Here is an 18,794-nt window from a genome sequence, read left to right as displayed (position 1 = left end):
CTTAAAAGATTCTCTAAGTTCTTTCAGTTCAAGAAAAAAAAAAAAAAAGAGGAGGAGGCGGAAAGAAGAACTTTCTAAGGTATTCCTCACTGCTAGAGGGTAATAGCCTCTCTCAGGGACATGCCTGGCTCCCCCAGCTTCAAGAGGCGCCTCTCCTCAAAGGAGTCGATTCCTGTAACAGATAGACATGTTCACTGTGTCCGGTGCCTGGGAGAGTCCCATATCCCTCAGAAGTGCTCCTTCTGCCACCAGCTAAAGCTGAGGTCTTGCAAGAACCAGGAACTGAAGATAAAACTTCTTATGGAGAAGGCACTTCAGCCTCCAGGGGACTCCGGTGCTGATCCCAGATCATCCCCAAAGCTTCAACTTCAAAGTGGCTAGAGTTGCAGAAAAGACCAGCAGATTCCCTCCATAAAGACTTGAGAAAAAGGACTCCAAGTCCCCAAACTGAGTGGTTGGCCAGCCAGAAGGGTTCCCCAGTGAAGCCACCTCGGTACCGGTGGCATCAGGGCAGCTCCGAAGTGTGGTATCAAAATGCATCAGGGTGCCTCTGCGATGAGGTTTGCTGCACTTCCTAGGGCTCAGGCTCCTAAGAACAAAGACAAATATCAGACTGCCTCTAAAGAAGAGACACTGAGAAAACCTTCGGTACCGTGTGCAACAAAGCTCCCATGTAGGGAACACTCTGCGCCTTCGCAACAATTGGTACTGACAACGTACCATGGACACACCTCCATGGTGCCAAGTGAGCCGCCAGTTCCGCAAGAGTTCCGGTACCCTAGAGACCTGATGGTTGGGGAAGAACCGCAATCCCCATTACTGAGTACTGAGGCACTGGTACTGGTCAGTGCCACCCTTACCCAGTGATGAGTCTGACAGTGACCAGGAAGATGTCATTTCCTTGGCTTCTCATCATGGCCCACCATCACAATATAAGGGTCCTCCTCATTTCTATTGAGCCAATTCACGATTGTGGTACGGGCCCTCTTGGGACCCCATCAACCATGACTTCCCCGCCCCAATGGCTGTATTGGGATCCTTGGTGATATACAGATCCCATACTTCATGGGCGACTAGTGTCTCTCAGAGAGAGTCTGCCAGATGGTCCCCTATAGTATCACTGTCCAGAACCCCTAAACCAGAAGAGGAGGAAACTCTTGAGGAACCGGAGAAAAGGCTCAAAGGGGAAGCAACACCTCCAGCAATCTTCTCGTCTTCAGCAGATGAGGCTGTAATGTCTCCCCCTCCATCACTAGCTGATGATTTCAAGAACTTCCAAGACCTTACTAAGAGGGTGGCAGATGAGCTGCAGATTCCCCTACAGGAAGTGACAGATACACATCACAAGCTGGTGGATGTTCTGCTCGCTACCTCCTCGCCTAGAATTGCCCTCCCAAATAATGAGGCGAATCTAGATCCTGCTAAAGTCATCTGGCAGACACCAGCCTCCATCACACCAACTGGCAAGAGAGCTGACAAAAAATACTACATCCTTCCCAAAGAGGCAGACTTCCTGCTTCAACATATGCAACCCAACTCAATTGTAGTAGACCTCTGAAAATCAACTGAAAATTAACTCAGGCCTTTCTAAATGATGATCATCAAATATGGAATAGTTGTAACAAATCTTTTGTCTTGTGGATTTCTAAATGACTTTAAAAACAGAGAGGAATTCTGAAATGGACACTACAGTTCTTAGTGGCATGGTAACAGTGTTGCCTGTATTGATGCACGATATGGATATGTATGAAAATAAAGTCAGAAATCATATTTACTACTTCTCTTTATTCTGCTACTGATCATGGGCACTGCTGCAACCTGAAGGATGTGAGAAAGTTGGTACCGGTTCAGTCATATCTTAGGCTTGTTGGCATCTCTATACTCCAAATGATCACTCTTATGTTAGTCATCTAATAAAGGTCTAATTTAAAGTCTGTTGAAGTCAGTGGAAAGACTCCTATTAATTCAGTGGATTTTGGATCAGGGCCTTACACAAAAACATAAAGACCATGACTTTAATAATCTGCTTTCATCCCTCCTTGGACCACCTGAATCCTGTTGCATTGTGAGTCTGTGTGGAAAGTTGTTGAGTTCAACAACTGAACACACATTCTTGATATGTTTGCATCTTTACATGTTTATATTCTGGCCCTCAATAAAATCCCTATTTAAAATATTGGGTAAAAAGCATCAATGCCACTCTGCTTCTGAGATGACCAATAAATAATGCTGGTTTCTCTCCTGTGGCTCTGAAAGGAGTATCTGGTTCCAAGTGTGGATTTACTGATTTGGGTCCCCTACAAACATTAACTTGAGGAGTTATGGTATCACTTGATTTTTAAAAAATAAGATAGACAAGTCAAAGCGGAATTGAAACCAGTCTGTTAGGCACCTCAAACGATATTATTGCTTCTATTCATTTATTTGGGCCATTCTTTTTTTGCTGGAATGCCCTGAAGCTGGTTGCCAGGAAACAATAACAGTATTGCTCACACTGCTATTAGGCATGTTTTTACATTGTTTTAAACATGGAAAAATGGCCATAATCCAAAATCCTCTGTCTGAGGATCTTGCACAGAGACTCTTGATGGTAATAAAATATACAAGGAAGAAGAAAGGTGATTCATAAACCTTTTGACAGAGACCCCAGTTTCCTAAACCATGCTTGATCATTCATATGCTACACACTTACGCAGATGAACAAAATCAGTTACAATTATCGTGCACTCCTCTGACTCAGACAAAAAAGTGGTGTCAGTCTCAGAGAAAGGGAATGCTTTATCCACAAAAGACCTCTGATGCAGGGGCATATAATATAGTTATGAATTTCTTGCAGAACCAATTTCTTGTGCCTGCATGTGCAGTAGCTACTTTTGTGGTATACTGAGCGATGCCCAGGGCTGTGTAGGAGAGAAGGGTAGGGTCAAACTTTTAATGTGGGGGAATGCAGAAACTTTTTCAGAATCTGGTTGGGTTAATGAAAAAATATTACTTGGACAGAACAACTTTTGGTACAGTGAATTATTTAACCAAGATATGTTGTATACTTTCTACTTTATCTTAAGTCAATATTAACTAAGAGAACTGAAGTGAAGGCTTTTTTTAATAAACGGGCCAGACATATTGCCACGTGTAAGATTGCTTGTTCAATGTAATCAACACAAGTTGGTTGTTGTATGTCTCTCTCTCCTTCCATCCTATCGCAGTGGGATGAGGGACAATTACCCGAGTTACCCAATTGGAATCAAGAAGTTGTGAATCGCCAGCTTTGATTATGAGGGTCTGAAGAGACCCTCTTTCCAAGGATCTTTTTCTCTCCACCTCAGAAGTACAGAACCTCCACCTCAACTCTGTCCTCTCTCTTTCTTTTATATTGCAGGGACACTAAGCAAGAAGGGGAGACCAATAAATAAATAAATAAAAAGAAAGAAAAGAGCAAGGGCAGAAGCAAGAAGCCTGGGAGCTTTGCTTCAGACTGGAGGGAAAAAATGCAGTCCAAATTATGGCCAAACTCTAGGAAAGAGAGAGGGCCAACCATTCTATCACACTCTCAGAAGGATGCTGGATTGGCTTGCTCAGGAGAGAATGGGCTCCCCCGATAGGAACACCTGCAGCCTTTAGCATCCTGCCTGCCTGTTCTCTGCTTGTAGCCTTGGTCCACAGCATAGCCAGTGGGAGAAGTGGAGCTGAGAAGAGAACCTGTGAGAGTGAAAAGAAGGACAATATGTGGAGCTAGGGAGATTTAAATAAAGAAGGCAGTAGAGCTTGTGAGAACAGAATAATGGAGGGAGCAGTAAAGAGGTGGAGATGGTGGAGAGAAGAATCGAGTGAGGAAATGGTGGAGGTTAATGGAGATGCGTAAAGGAGGCATGACTAGAGATGGAAGAAGTTATATGTGGAGGTAGCCTGAGTTGTCATAACGGTGACTATGAGCAAATATTGGAGAAATACAGGAGCACAGGGAATAATGGCAGCAATTAAATTAAGAATGGTACTGAGAAGGAAGCTATTAAGGCCTCAATTCTTTTACCCTTGCATCAGATAGTACCTTGGTCTGTGAGTAGTTCCGTAAGCTTGAGTAAGGGTGATAGAACTGGGCCTTTAGATAGCAGCAAAAATATCAAAAGTTCTGGCAGTACTTAATGAAGAAGACAACAGTGAGATGATAAAATGGTGGCAAAAATAATTGAGGGGCAGTATTTAATAAAATGGTAGAAAAAAGGCAACCATTAGTTGATAGCAACAATGTATCTGTAGAGGTTTGGCCACTATTAATTAAGGTATAGCTTCCCAAACCCTAATTCCCTCTTGTTCATGATATTTGTGTATATGATCTATGTACACACACATTTTACATAATATAGTAAACCAGTAGGTATTTTTTATATAATACCAGTATAAGGCCACTAGATCTTGGATAAAATAAAACTGTATGGTTTTATGTCTAGTTTCAGTGGCATGCCTAGTTCCTCCCCACACCCTCACAGCTTCCTGGAAACATTCCTACTGAGCTAGTGGAAAGAGAATTGGATGTGGGGTTGGCAAATGCAGTCGAACTGACTATCTGAAAAGAGTGAAGACATTTTATCTTCTTTGTCAATAGGTATCCTATGTCAGTGCTGTTAAAGAAAAATTAGTGTGCAACTGTGGAAAATCTTTTGGAATCCATGAATGTTCTAGTCTTTGCTCTGCACTCATGGTTATTAAAAAGACTAAGGTCTATGACTGGTCTTTATACAGGTGAGATTTGAGTGGAGCAGATTTTCTTTCCATGCTTGGAACACATAAGGGCCAAGCAGAATTTCAGTCTTTGTGCTCAGAAGTGTGCTGATACTGCTCCGTTCCTGTTTCCCCATGGGTGCCTGGCACCCCAAAAGGAACGGGGAGGCTCTACTCTCCTGCATTGATGTGCAGAGTGGGATTGCACAGCTGTGAGAATAAACTGAACCTTCTAGAGTTTAGGACTAGATAATGCATAGCTCAGAGTAAGCATTCCCTGAACCCTCTGGTGTACTCTCACCTTGCACACTTGCAGATTCAAGGAGCCCTTATGCTTGGCTATGTATTATCTAGTCCTAAACTCTTTGCTTCCTCATTTGGGCATCAAATTGAAACGTTTTTTTTTTTCTCAATTCCTTTGCTTCTGCTGTAAACTGATCTTTTGCACCCTGACTGACAGAGGAACTGGGCAAAATCTTCTGGGGGGTTTTAAAGTCGTGGCTTAAATTGCTCTAACTCTGGGAAAATTTGTTGATTTGTTGATGATCAGGATGGTTTGTTGTTGTTCATGACTCAGTGGTGCTAAGAGATAACTTCCCTATATATTGTTAAAGGTTAAATAGGTCATTATTAAACCAACCCTTCCCTTCCTCCCCCCCCCCCCCCAAAAAAAAACAAAAAAACAAAACAAAACAAAAAAACTACAACCTTTTTACTTCCATGGTAGATTTTTATACAATATCAGCTTTCCTTTTGGCTGAAAAAACAAATCTGTTGGGAAGAGTTAAACCAGGTGGGGTGGTAAAATAACTGGGAGAGACCTGCTTTAGGAAATAAGTAATTTCCTTCTAAATATTTTTGTCAGCAGTTAAAAAAAAATTGGTCAACTAAAGAGTTCAAAAAAGAATTTATAGTTTGAGGGAGTACTTTTAACAAGAAGGAAAGAGAGAAAAGATAGAGTTGCATTCTTGAGGTCTCCAAATTCTTTCACCTTTATCTACTGTGTTTTGCACAGACATTTTCCTTGTTAAGACTGTTTGAAGTTGCCTTCAGCTTCTCCATCATCATGTCTGTCGTCCAATGGAATGACTGGTTATTTAAAGGTACCTTCCAAATCACAAAGATTTAGTACTATAATGTAATAAAGGAACAAAAGTTGTGAATGGAGACTTCCTTTTTCTGTCCTCAAAATGTATATAGGTGCATATGATTTTGTATTAAATATGTGGATAATTTGCTCCTTCCCCCTCTTCACTCAACTTCACATATGGGATGGAACAGTACAGTTTTCCTCATAACAAGAGCCTGTTCCTGCTCCCACTGACATCAATAGCACAACTCTCACTTACTTTCCTAAAGTAGGGTCATGCACCAATATTCTGAGGTCCACTTAAACTATTGAATGTCATCATGTTAGGAAACCTAATGGTGAAGATAACAGAAGGATGTGTGTAGTTCAAGTACATAAAAATGAAAAAAATCCACATATTCATAAAAGCAAAAAAATGTTTTACAGTAATTTGTGGAGAAAGAGATTCTGGACAGATTAGCATTATAGACAAAGTGACCTAAGAGGTTAACCCAAGGGATTCCTTTACCTTTTATAACCCTGTGCCAGGTATGGCCAAAGCAGCTGTCTGGACCATCTGGTCTTAGACCCTGCCAACTGCTTCACTCCTTAACTCCTTAACCAGGAGAGCAGGGGAGATGGGGTGGGGGTAGAACATGAGGCACAAAGGGGGCAGGAAGACTACTGCAAGGAGCAGAAGGTGCCACTTACCTGGTGGCCACCTGCCCCAGGTGGCTCCTGATCCTCACCTAGGGGACTGGGCCAGGCTGCAGGCTCCCCCAGGCTGCCCCTGCCGGGCCAGGCCCTCCAGCTGCATGGTCTGTGCCAAGGTCTCTGCACATGTTATTGCACTTTGATCTAGACTTTGATCTAGTCCTGTTTCAGAAAGGATTAGATAGATCTAAGTGCAATAAAGGAACTGTTAACATGTGTCAGCATGTATGAGGACAGTGAGTCCGTGCTGTGGCAGGCTAATCCAGGGTAGATCACACCCCAATTTACCACGGATCTGCTGCGCTAGGCAACTGCTTATACCTGGTGCAGCCTCTGTGCATAATACACTTAGGCTTAGTACACACTTAACGGGAAATTTGTCAGCAGTTGATGTAGCTTGCATAACTCATGTCAACTTTACCAAATCCTCTTCTGCCTGTCATCTCCACTATGCTGCGCTGACGGGAAATGTGTTCCCATCGACGCAGCACTACGCCTTTTGAGGAGGTGGTTTAATTGAATCGACTTCCAGATTGATTGAGTGGGTCTTCACTGCTGCTCAACTGATCCGGATAGATCGATCTGATGTCGGTGAATGTACCGCCGTCAGTGTGTACATACCCTTAAAAAGGTACCACAGGTAATCCTAAAGGCTGGTGGGGGGGACAATTGGCCCCCATCTCTCTATATTTGTGCCAATGACTGAAGACCTAGTTTACATTTGCCTCTCCTCGCTTGAGGAAATCAAGACTTTTAAATCCTGTCTAGTTCAACTGTTAATTTTCTCAATAGCTTTGCAGATGATGCTGTGTCTCTATTCTCTGCTCCTGAAGCCCCTTTTCTTCCTTGTTTAGGCTCATTTGTTTGTCCTATTTCGCCCTCATTTTTATATTTTATCATTACGAGAATCTCAAGTGGAGAACCAATTGTTGTACAGCAAGGTTTTCAATTTCCATCTCTTTCTTGGAAATGGATCATGAGGTGCTTACAGCATACTTCTGTCTCTAAGTAAGGAATACGAGCTGAGGTATGGTGCTGGTATCATGACCGTAAATTATCATAAATTTGTTTGAAAAAGTAGAAGCTCCAGTTTTGTTCTTGTCCATAGAACAATGGCATTATCTTCTGAGGTTCATTAGGTAAAGATTAAATATAGTGTGTGTGCGACCTTAAATTACATTGTCCTCCCACAATATAGGTTAGCCAAATTTGAGAAAGGGGTCAAGGCCCATAGCTGTTCTGTGCTTTGTCAAACTTGAAATAATTGTTATTTTTAATGTCAGCTCTGCCAAATCTACAAAGAAAGCATTGGAGGATACTGTTTCTCAGAGGGAACTAAGTCATATCCTTCTGTGAAAAACCCACAGAAGAAGGGAAGAGGATGCAGAAAACTCTGAGCTCACCTGGCAGAGTTTCTGCCAAATGCTTTCTTTCAGAATAAGAGTTTCTGGTCTCTCTCTCTCTCTCTCTCTTTTTTTTCTTTCTATTTAGGCACATATATCATGCTCATGATTATTGTATCTGAACCTGAGGATATGCAGGGAAAGTAAGGTTCATCAGTATAAAGAAAGGTCAGGGAGGTGTTGTCTCTTGTCTTTTGTTGCTGTGGTCCTCTTCTTCCCAGCCAAATAAGTGTATTGAGTGTGCACTGAGCACACTCCTTACATGTGTCTGCCTGAGGAGTGGGAGCTAAGGGTACTTGCCAGCCAGGCAGGGAAAAGAAGAATGCTAGTTCCAGGGATTCCCTGAAAAAGTGAATTGGTGATCTATCAAAAAGATTGTACAAGTATTCAAATCACCGTTTAGCACGTTACATCCACTGTCTTTAATTGCATGGCTGTCTGAATGCCATACTCACCTGGAAGGTCACCTGTAAAGATTTCAGGGAGACTTCATTCTTATAGACATTGGCCAACATTTTAAAACCTGGTTATCTAGTGCTAGACTCCTACATTCATATTTAGGCACCTAAACTTACTTGCCAAAATCCCTCCTCTCTCTCTCTCTGAGACACACACATGAGCAGCAGACTGCAAATTTACAATCCTAGTCAGAAATGAGAGCTAACTGAACATTGGGTCTAATCCTAAGAGTCAGGTCCACCAGTCCCCCCAACACATTCTTGCAACAGAAGTTTTCACTTTATTATTAGCTGTGCAGTAACAATTATTTTGTTGTTCAGATTGTATTTTAACTTTGCTCCCAACTTGTGCTACTGCTCAGGACTTTACAGTAATTCTGGAATACATGGTTTAGTTTCATCTACACTGGCAAAGCCCAATTGTATTTTAACTGCATTGGGACAGTGTTGTGAGTCTCCCAGTACGGTAGTTTTTACAGTGTAGGCAGGACCTACTTTTGATACTCAACTGAGCATGATTTTTTTAATTAGATCACTTCATAAAGGAAAAATGTTACAAAAATGTCTTTAAATATAAAATAGAAAATGTTTTGGTTTTTTTTCTGGGAAATTACTTATTTTTTAAAGAAACCTTCCAAATAAAACACTAATATTTCTTGTAAAACTGTCTTAGGAGTTTTTAAATTTGTCTTTTGGCAGTCTTCACAATTCACAAGCCATGTAATTTCTGTCTGTCAGGAAAGGTGTATTAGTAGTTATTATAAACAGTGGCTTGGCTTCTGAAAAATCCAAAGTGCCTTTAAGTTAATGAAGCTAAATGAAATTATACTATTGACTAAATGCTTTGTTTCTATGTATCTCTAGCCTGTGCTTGTTTTTTAGATATTGTTTAGGGTAAGGTGGAAGCATCTGTAATGCAGCTGCTGGTCAACTAAATTAATGCCCCTTGTTGCAGTCAAAACAGTTGGCACAATTGTTTTAATTTATTTATTTTACAAAGAACCAGAAACCAAATAAATTTATATTCTTTTGAAGTGGGAAGATTTTCTTCATCTTCCTGAACTTTATAAAAAAAAAAATTACCTAGAGGGTATTTCATAAACTAGATTGGACAACTCGTGGGTAATCTGATCGCTTTTGCTGTTGTGGCAGTAAAAGAAAAGAGATGTTCTCTCTCTTTCTCTCTCTCTCTCTCTCTCATTTTGTAGAGCTAAATTGTTTTTTAAATGTAAGATTTGTCATGGACAGTTTTCACAAATGTATCCTAATATATTTACACGTACTTTAGAAAATAGAAATAACTAAAAATAAAACAACAAAAAAGATTTTTATTCGGAAATAATTTCAAAATTCTATCACTTTTTTTTTCTCCTTTTTGTTTGTTTCTTTAGCTTTTGGCTTCACCATCCAGGTGAGGGGCCAAATACATCCATAATATAAAACCTACTTAAGTTAAATGATTTACATAAGGGATGAATTTGGCCTGAGGATTTTTAAACTAAAATAAGTATACGGTTAATCTTTGTTACCTTCTTTACAAAAAAAAAGCACACTTCCATATTAAATAAACAAAAAGAAAAAACAGCCAATTTTCTCCTATACTGTTTATAAGAGTTCTAAAGTAATATTGTAAACTATTGATACTTATTAGGCCTTTCCCCTGCTTCACCTTTGTTTAAGTATCAACAGATGACTGCAAAACTCAATCTATAAATATGTAAATCCATGTTGAGTAATAGTGCCAAGAAACTGTGAAAAAAATGGGTCCAGGCAGCTGCGTCACAGGGTTTGATCACTTCAGGCTGGGGTGCCAGGAGATTTGAGACAGATGTTTTCAGACATGCCGCATGCCTAAAACATTTCCAGGGGTTGAGCTACAAATAGTGACTTAATAAGTGCAGAAACAGGAAAAGTATGCAGGAGGACACAAGAGTTTATTCACCCCTAGGTGCACAGCCAGCCTCTTTACATTACATCTGCTTGTCAGAGTTGGCTATTTAAGCTGTCATGCCCTTGGTATTGCTCTTTGTCTGACTGTGAATAAAGTGCAGCATTGTGATTACTAATCCTACTCCAGTGACTTGACTTTAAATGTGGTTTTGGAGTGCATCCCGGAGTTCTGTTTGCTAAGCTTCCTACTCCTGTTTCAGAGACATCACTGGAGATCGATGAGAGAGAGAGCACTGCAGGCTGCCTCCTCCTATAGACCTGTCCCTTTTTTCCTTTTTATCGTTTGAAGGAAATCAATGGATACCAAAGTGATCTGTTTGTTTTTCTTCTTTTCTTTGCCTCTACTCGCAGTGGGAAATCATACTGGCCGCATCAAGGTGGTCTTTACACCCAGCATCTGTAAAGTGACTTGCACCAAGGGCAACTGTCAGAACAACTGTGAGAAGGGAAATACCACCACACTCATTAGTGAGAATGGTCATGCTGCTGACACCCTGACAGCCACTAATTTCCGAGTAGGTAAGTACCCTCAAACCTTACTTGCTTTAACTCTCTTGACTAACAGAGAGAAGAAGATTTTTAGTGATTAGTACCAGTTGTGCCTCTGTTACTCTTTGTGTGGAGAGGCTGTGCTTACGTAAAAGCAATTGTATGTCAAACAAGCTTTTTGGTTTCCTTCTGAAATGTTCTTGATGGTTTCCTTGATGTTCTAAAGAGAATATAACTGCATTTATATTCTGAAGTTTCAGTTGTAGGACTGCAATGTGTACTGTACTATATTGCTTTTGCTGAGAAACCCATAACTCAAAGCTTGGATTGATACATTCTGAAAGATTTGTCAAATACCAAGAAAAGTTTGTGTTCCCTCTATTTATGTAAACTGTAGTAAAGGAAGGTGAAATCTAGTTTGACTTAGTAAAACTATCCAGAAAAGCACTGTCTGAGAGTTGCTTTACTCTGCATTCATATGAGCTGCCAGCTTACAACGCTTGCCCTTTCTGTGCTGTGAAGAAAGCAGATTTATTATGTATCAAATATTTTAACAGGAGATTGATATTTTAGAAATATAATTAAAAATTCTGATATATTCTAATTTTTCTTTTGGAAGCAGTCATGTCACTATTAATGCTTCCATTCTTGTTGAATGAGTATCTACAGTCTGTAACCTAAAACTGATAATTTATGGTGAAACAAATCCTGAATCATTTGTGGGATAATGGTTTTAAATAGTTTAACTGCACTATATGATATAATGATGCACCTCTTGTGCAAATATATTTTTTCTGTAAATTAAGAGAAATCTAGATGGGTATGGCATGTGGAGTTTAAATTCTTTATTTCACAAAAACATTTTCTTGCTGCTGTTGGGAGTGGGCTTTTTGCTATGAAAATACCATAGTATTTTACCTCCACACCTTTTTTGTCAATTATTTTGCCAATGTGCACTCAAGGAATCATAGATATGCACATTATAATTTTAGTCTCTTGCTAGTATAAACAGAATGTCAGGCAGCATTGATGCTACCCAATGCTACCATTTTAAAAGTTCACTGTATTTCAGTCTCTGGGGGGAGAGAGGGAGAATCCAAATTCTTCTCTCACATCCAGACAGAAGATACAAAGTACAGAGCAGTCACTCTAAGGCTGTTACTAGATTACTGTGCTGTGAATGCAAACTCCTTGACAATGCCCATTGGTATAACACGCACCTTAGTATAACCTACATTTTCTTTAGCTGTAAAAACCAGCTTTGTAAAAAGAGGAATACAGTCTTGATGTTGTGATGTGTGGCTATTCTGAAGCATTTTTAAAAAAAGGATTTTACTAATGTATGCTAAATTAAATACTTTTAATTCACATTTACTGTTAATGTGGGTTTTTATTAATTCTTAGCTATTACCACAGCTAAGCAAGCTTATTTTTTGTTTTGACTAACTGCCTGAAAGGTATTTTTCCTTATTTGACTTTATTTTTGATAGAAAGGATGAGACATTGAGGATGGGCATTTACCTAATTTATTTGCTGTGTAAAGCTGTACTGTAATCTGATCTCTTCACAAATATTTGAAAACTTTGAGAGAGAGTGGAAACCAACCTGTTAAAACATGTAACACACCTTCCTTTCTGGCCTCAGGCCAGATATTTTTTGATTCAGCATGTACAGTGCCTTGTTAAACATACTCCGCAAATGCAAAATATAATGATATTCAGTGGTAAGGAAAGGGAGCGTTGTGTTTGGAAATGCATATTAATAAGTGATTGAGCATGTATAGATATTTATTAATTTAGTTGTATTTATCATAATGCATTTCACTGTTTCATACAATGTTATAGTGTTTGTTAAAAACAAACCAAAAGCACGCACAGTTGCTCTCAAGATAGTTATCGTCACAAAAATTAAGAAGACTAGGATCTAAACAATGTTTTTAAGGCTCTCCAGTTACAAATATAAATAGCCTGTGAATTTAGAATATTTCTTACAAACAAGACCAGGGCTGAACCAATGCATCTGAAGATCCGGTTACTTCAGTGGTCCCTAATTTTCAGGGATCCCTTAACTGATTCAGGGCTTAAAGTACTTGTATTAATGATGTTCTATGTCGTACAAAGGTCCCAGTTCTGAGAATTGGCAGGTGTCTCATATTAATTTAGGCCTGTCCTGATCAAGACGTTCTCCTAACATAAAAACTAGTGATAATCTGAGCCTTGTGAGATCTCCTGTTTTTACAATTTTTAGTATATTTTATTTGTGATCTTGGCTGAAAAGACCCTGTTCTGATATTGCTTAACACTATAGAGTGTAAAGTTATAGATTGATGCATGCAGATGATTTGTGTGATTGTTTTTCTATTGAAGATGTTTTTGGTTTTTTTTAAACCAAATTTTCCATTCATTTTTAAGAAACACCTTATTTATCTCATAAATGGAAAGCATAATTTCACATGCCCTATTTGAACAATTAACTCTTACTCCTAATAATAGGCACCTATTACAAGGGAAAAATTAGAATACTATTTTAGGCTGTTATTGAGGCTGAGTGTAATTGCTTTAGAGAGAGCCGCAAAAATGGGTACATATGAACTTTAAATTGTTTTCTCAGAGCTTGAAATTAGCAGTTGTGCTGTTACATTCTGGATGAACTTTTATTGCTCATAATGAACAATCTTTACTTTTATTTTCATTTTCAACCTTAGCTTTGCAAAATACTGTAATGCTGCAGTTAGGATTTTAGGCTGAACACATAGTGATACCTCTATTAAAGATGTCCAAGCATTTCCATTCTAATGGGTCATTTTCAGTTTCCCAAAATTTGCTCCGTTTCATCTTTCCAGATGAAACCTTCGTATACTAGCTCTTATTCAGGGAGCAACATTTTTCTGAAAGTTTTTTTTGCCCAGAAATGGGTGACTGGTCTTCAACAATATACAGATTGGGGAAAATGTAATTTTTCAGCTAAGTAAACATTTTTGCAAGCTTTTCTGAATCATAGAATCATAGAATATTAGAGTTGGAAGGGACCTCAGGAGGTCATCTAGTCCAACCCCCTGCTCAAAGCAGGATTAACCTCAGCTATATCATCCCAACCAGGGCTTTGTCAAGCCTCACCTTAAAAACCTCTAAGGATGGAGATTCCACCACCTCCCTAGGTAACCCATTCCAGTGCTTTACCACCCTCCTAGTAAAAAACTTTTTCCTAATGTCCAACTTAGACCTCCCGCCCTGCAACTTGAGACCGTTGCTCCTTGTTCGGTCATCTGCCACCACCGAGAACAGCCTAGCCCCATCCTCCCTGGAACCCCCTTTCAGGTAGTTAAAGGCCGCTATCAAATCCCCCCTCACTCTTCTCTTTTGCAGACTAAACAAGCCGAGTTCCCTCAGCCTCTCCTCATAAGTCCTGTGCTCCAGCCCCCTAATCATTTTGGTTGCCCTCCGCTGCACTCTCTCCAACTTGTCCACATCCTTTTTGTAGTGAGGGGCCCAAAACTGGACACAATATTCTAAATGCGGCCTCACCAATGCCGAATAGAGGGGAATAATCACTTCCCGTGACCTGCTGGCAATGCCCCTCCTAATGCAGCCCAATATGCCATTAGCCTTCTTGACAACCAGGGCACACTGCTGACTCATATCCAGCTTTTTATCCACCGTTACCCCCAGGTCCTTTTCTGCAGAGCTGCTGCCCAGCTCGTCGGTCCCCAGTCTGTAGCTGTGCATGGGATTCTTCCTTCCTAAGTGGAGGACTCTGCACTTGTCCTTGTTGAACCTCTTGCACTTCAGCTGGAGATAATGAAAACCTGATATTTGGAAGGAGATAGTCCCTAGGTTGTGGATGTGCCTTGTGGTGATTCAGTGAAATTTTGGTTTTAAAAAAACATTACCTTGCACATGGATTTCATTACACAATGATACTAATAAACTGCCAATGTTTCATTGGCATGGGGCATGTGTGAATATGTAATGTGAATAGATGATCTCTTAGTATTTCACTGGATATGCACATATATGCATAAGAAAACTGAGTGGAATTTCAGTTGTAATATGTATGTAGGAGCCTCCATTATGTGAGGTAGGAAGTAATACTATCTCTTTTTTACAGATGGTGAACTGAAAGAGATTAAGTGATTTGCCAAAGGTCATACAGGATGACTGTGGCAGGGGCAAGGCTAGAACTCTTGTTCTCCCATTCTCTTTTATGTCACACTTCACCACTCTTTTAATCTCTCCCTCCACTTCTTCACTTCCATTTCAAACTCTCCCTCTTTCTCTCTTCTAAACCTCTCTTCTCTCCCGCCACCCTCCCACTTTTGTCTCACTCTTTATTCTGTCCACCCCCTTCTTTCACCCACATACACATTCCCCTCTTCCATCTAGTCTCTGTACTGGGGGGATTGGAGAAGAATTCTTTCAGTGTGCTCTCTCTTGGGGAAAAAGGAGGCTCTTCATGGCTCTTTCCCTTCTCCTGTATGTCATAGGGTAGGCCCTGTGAACACATCTGAGAATTCCTCCTGCAGTTTCCCCAGACTGTGAAGTTAACACTCACTTTTTCTGGGACTGATGCTCTGCTCCTGGGGAGAGTGATTAGGGTGCCTGGCTTTTTTCCGTAGAGCCATTGGTGCACATGAGCTGTTCTCACCTATGATATCATTGGACTGGGAATCAGAAGCTGCTAGTCCATCCTGCTTCTTTTTCTCTCTTGCTCCCTGTGAAGATTTCCTCTGTCTCCTACCCTACATAGGTTACTAAGGAGAATCCAGGGGTCCTCTGCTGATACGGTGTTGTGATGTCACAGGTTAGAAATAGGTCTCATCCTTCTCAGTGTCCCAGACGCATATCAATCAAATAGGGGTCAGAGATATCAGACCACAAAAATCTGTTCATACTTATATACCCACTGCAATAATGCACAAATATTTATATTATTAATAAGAGATGTCTTAGAAACAACTTGTATTCTTTACATAATGAATCCTAATGAATGATGGTGTAGCATGTTTACATGCTTATATTATTAAAAGTGTTATCCCATTGACAACCCCACAGCATTGCATTTACTGTGTAGATTAGGTTTGTTTTTTTGGACGTCACCTTTCTCCATGATGTATAGATAGAAACCTCCAAACAGAAACAAAAGTATTTTGTTCTAATTTAACCCTCTTTTGTGTTTATCCTGTCATCTATGAAGGATACACAATCTTCCTCATGTCCCTGAGAAACAATAATGCACATAGTGGCGCTCAAAACCACACAGTTATTTTGTATAGTTTAGCTTTGTAAAGCCATACAGTCTGGCCCCTAGGTACTATGGTGATGGGTGCATTGCAATGCCTACCAGGTAGTATGCATTATACCAGACAATATATTTTGAACCCACTGTGATTCAATGCATGTTGTAGAGCAGTGAAAGGACATTTGGGCACTACATTATAAAGCGATGGGCTCTTAGGATGGAACATAGTAGTGGCAACATGAGTTACTATGTAATTATCATTGTTTGAATAGGCTTTCTAGATAATTAGTTCTGTGAAAATGCAAAGTGGTATATAAATGTTAGGTGTTTAATACTTTATCACAAATAAATTCATGCTTTTTAAGACTCGTACTGGTCATTAATTTGTATTGCCTCTTTAGTTTAAAGGTTAATCTTTCTTTTTATTAAAACAGCTCTGGAAAGTACTGTAGAAAATGCTTAGTTTTGGTTAAAACACAAATGTGACTTGTAAGGAAGCCAACACATTTTTAACTGTAGTCTTTGTATGAGAAGAGATCCAATAGCAGTGAGTTGCAGTTAAATGTTTTTAAGGAAATTGCTTTTAAAAAGTCAGTATAGGCACAGAAGAAAGAAAATGAACACCAGATTTCATTACTAAGAAACAGGATGCTAAATCATACCTTTTTTTCTTCCTTGTGTTGCTGCCATTTGCTTTTTAATACAGTGCCCAAGTTTGCTTTCATTGCTCCATTTTATATGTGGAATCTTACAGGATTCAAGAGATACTGTAAAGCTGTGATATCTGAGGAAATTACTCAAGGATAGTTTGGTTAATGCTGGTATATAAATAGCTCAACCAGTCAGTCATATATTTAATACAATAGTGGAATGAAAAGACTGATAACCTATAAAGGACAGTGTGCCAGGGAAGACAGATTAGAAGGAAGCATAAAGTCAGACAAAGCTTGTAAAACTATTTGGATAGAAGTGGGAAAAAGCTTAGACTTTTCTGGCTGCTTGTGTCAGATACTCAGTGTTTAGTTTTCTACCTTTTATAATTATATCTTTATTCACCTGGCCACTCTGCTGCAAAAGGTTCAGTGAGAATACCAAGAGTGCAACACTCTAATGTATTTTCCTCTTCCCCATTATTACACTGTGATTTCTAGTACTATGTAAGTGGTGAAGTTTACCCTGGACAGAGGACCTGCACAAGGCCCATGCACCACTTACATTTGAGTAAAGCACTGTTTTGAGGGCTTCAAGTGGGGCTTATCTGGTGCAAAGGTTTTGTGTGCATCCTGTGCTAGGGGTGAGCTTTTGTAAAAATGGAGAATTACAAATCTGATTTGAAAATAACTTAGCTAGATTTTTAAAAAGTTTTTATTAATGACATAGCTAAAGGAGCAGTGATTTAAAAAAAAAAAAGATTTTCAAGTTGATGGTGTCCCTTTAAATGTTCTAATCAATGAGTAGGTTGTTTCTGGCGTAATTGTTTATTTCATTATATTGTTCTTTCCTAATGAAATGATGATGTAGGAGCCTTTTGATTCTCCTTGTAGTATTAATAATTTATTGGGTCAGACTTTTTATTGACTGTATGCAAAATGGGTACTTAGAAGCATATGAGAATCTTGTAAAGTACTCCAAGAACCTTGTCTGTCAAAATACTGGGGAAGTGGAAAAACTTATGACAGGCTGAAGTTGTGTACGCAACAAATAGATGGAGATTTGCTCAAACATTGCTTACTTTCTCTTATATCATAAGTTCTACAGGCCAGATCCTCAGCTTATGAAAATTGGCATAGCTCTATTGAAGTCGGTGGAGGTGCGCTGATATATGTCATGAGAGGATCTGACCCATTATGTTGAGGATCTTGCCCATAATCATATAATCATAGAATATTAGGGTTGGAAGGAACCTCGGGAGGTCATTTAGTCCAATCCCCTGCTCAAAGCAGGACTAACACCAACTAAATCATCCCAGCCAGGGCTGTGTCAAGCCGGGCATGATATTGGCTTCTATTGAAATACACTGACTGCAAAAATCATAACTGCATAGCCTTATTTGGTAAAAGATTTGATTCTGCTCTTCTTGCAGTAATGATCATTTCCCTTCGGTTGAACTTTATTGAATTTTGTTTTGTATGCTACCAGATGATTTTTTTTTTCTTTTTATCTGGTAGACACTTGAAAATTTTAGAATTCTCAACAACTTGCTTAGAAGATTAACTGTTAAATATATTGCAGCAGTGATTAAGCAAGTACAATTTGCTTGTCAGAGTCTGTTTTAGAACAAGGCACACGGCTCAGGACACAGAAGTTTATTCCCTGTTTTAGCTGGTAATTTGAATTTTAATCTGTACAAATGATGACCATACTTGAAATATTTAGTCATGCAGCAACACTATAACAGCAGTAGCGAAGCCATGGTCAGACTTGCTACTTTTCTTATGTTAGACTGTGTGGATAAACTGGAAAGGAAAACTAATGAATGTAGAATCAGTTTGTCAGTTCACTGTACATTTAAAGATACTAGTATATGAATACTTCATAGTAACAATTTTTGCTGCCATTCCCACAAGAAAGACCAATACTGAAAAAAATGGTGCAACCCCAATCTGAAAGAACCAATGAAAAATGTTAGCTACATTCATTTTGGAGGGGAGAATTTACTGCTGTGTATCAACAGAAGATTATTCATTTTCTCTATTTTTTATTTCCTTCTATAAAATGAATTTTAGTGCATCAGAGAATATAGTTCTTTGTTTA

At 39.4% G+C, this 18,794-nt stretch overlaps 1 protein-coding gene across 1 annotated transcript in view; it reads left to right on the top strand.

Annotated features, from left to right (window-relative positions):
- Positions 1-18,794, top strand: part of LTBP1 (latent transforming growth factor beta binding protein 1) — a gene marked incomplete at its 3' end in the record, with an annotated part of 277,622 nt that overhangs the window by 92,353 nt on the left and 166,475 nt on the right. The window contains exon 4 of the mRNA XM_067562644.1: positions 10,665-10,832. Coding sequence (XP_067418745.1) covers positions 10,665-10,832 — 168 coding nt within the window. The remainder of the gene's footprint in view (positions 1-10,664; positions 10,833-18,794) is intronic.

The sequence above is a fragment of the Emydura macquarii genome, unplaced genomic scaffold, assembly GCF_026122565.2.
Source record: "Emydura macquarii macquarii isolate MOO-44397 ecotype Brisbane River unplaced genomic scaffold, CSIRO-AGI_Emac_v2 contig_2457, whole genome shotgun sequence".
In the NCBI taxonomy this organism is placed as follows: domain Eukaryota; kingdom Metazoa; phylum Chordata; order Testudines; family Chelidae; genus Emydura; species Emydura macquarii.
The sequence above is the reverse complement of the archived record's forward strand: the minus strand, read 5'-3'. Positions and strand labels throughout refer to the sequence as shown.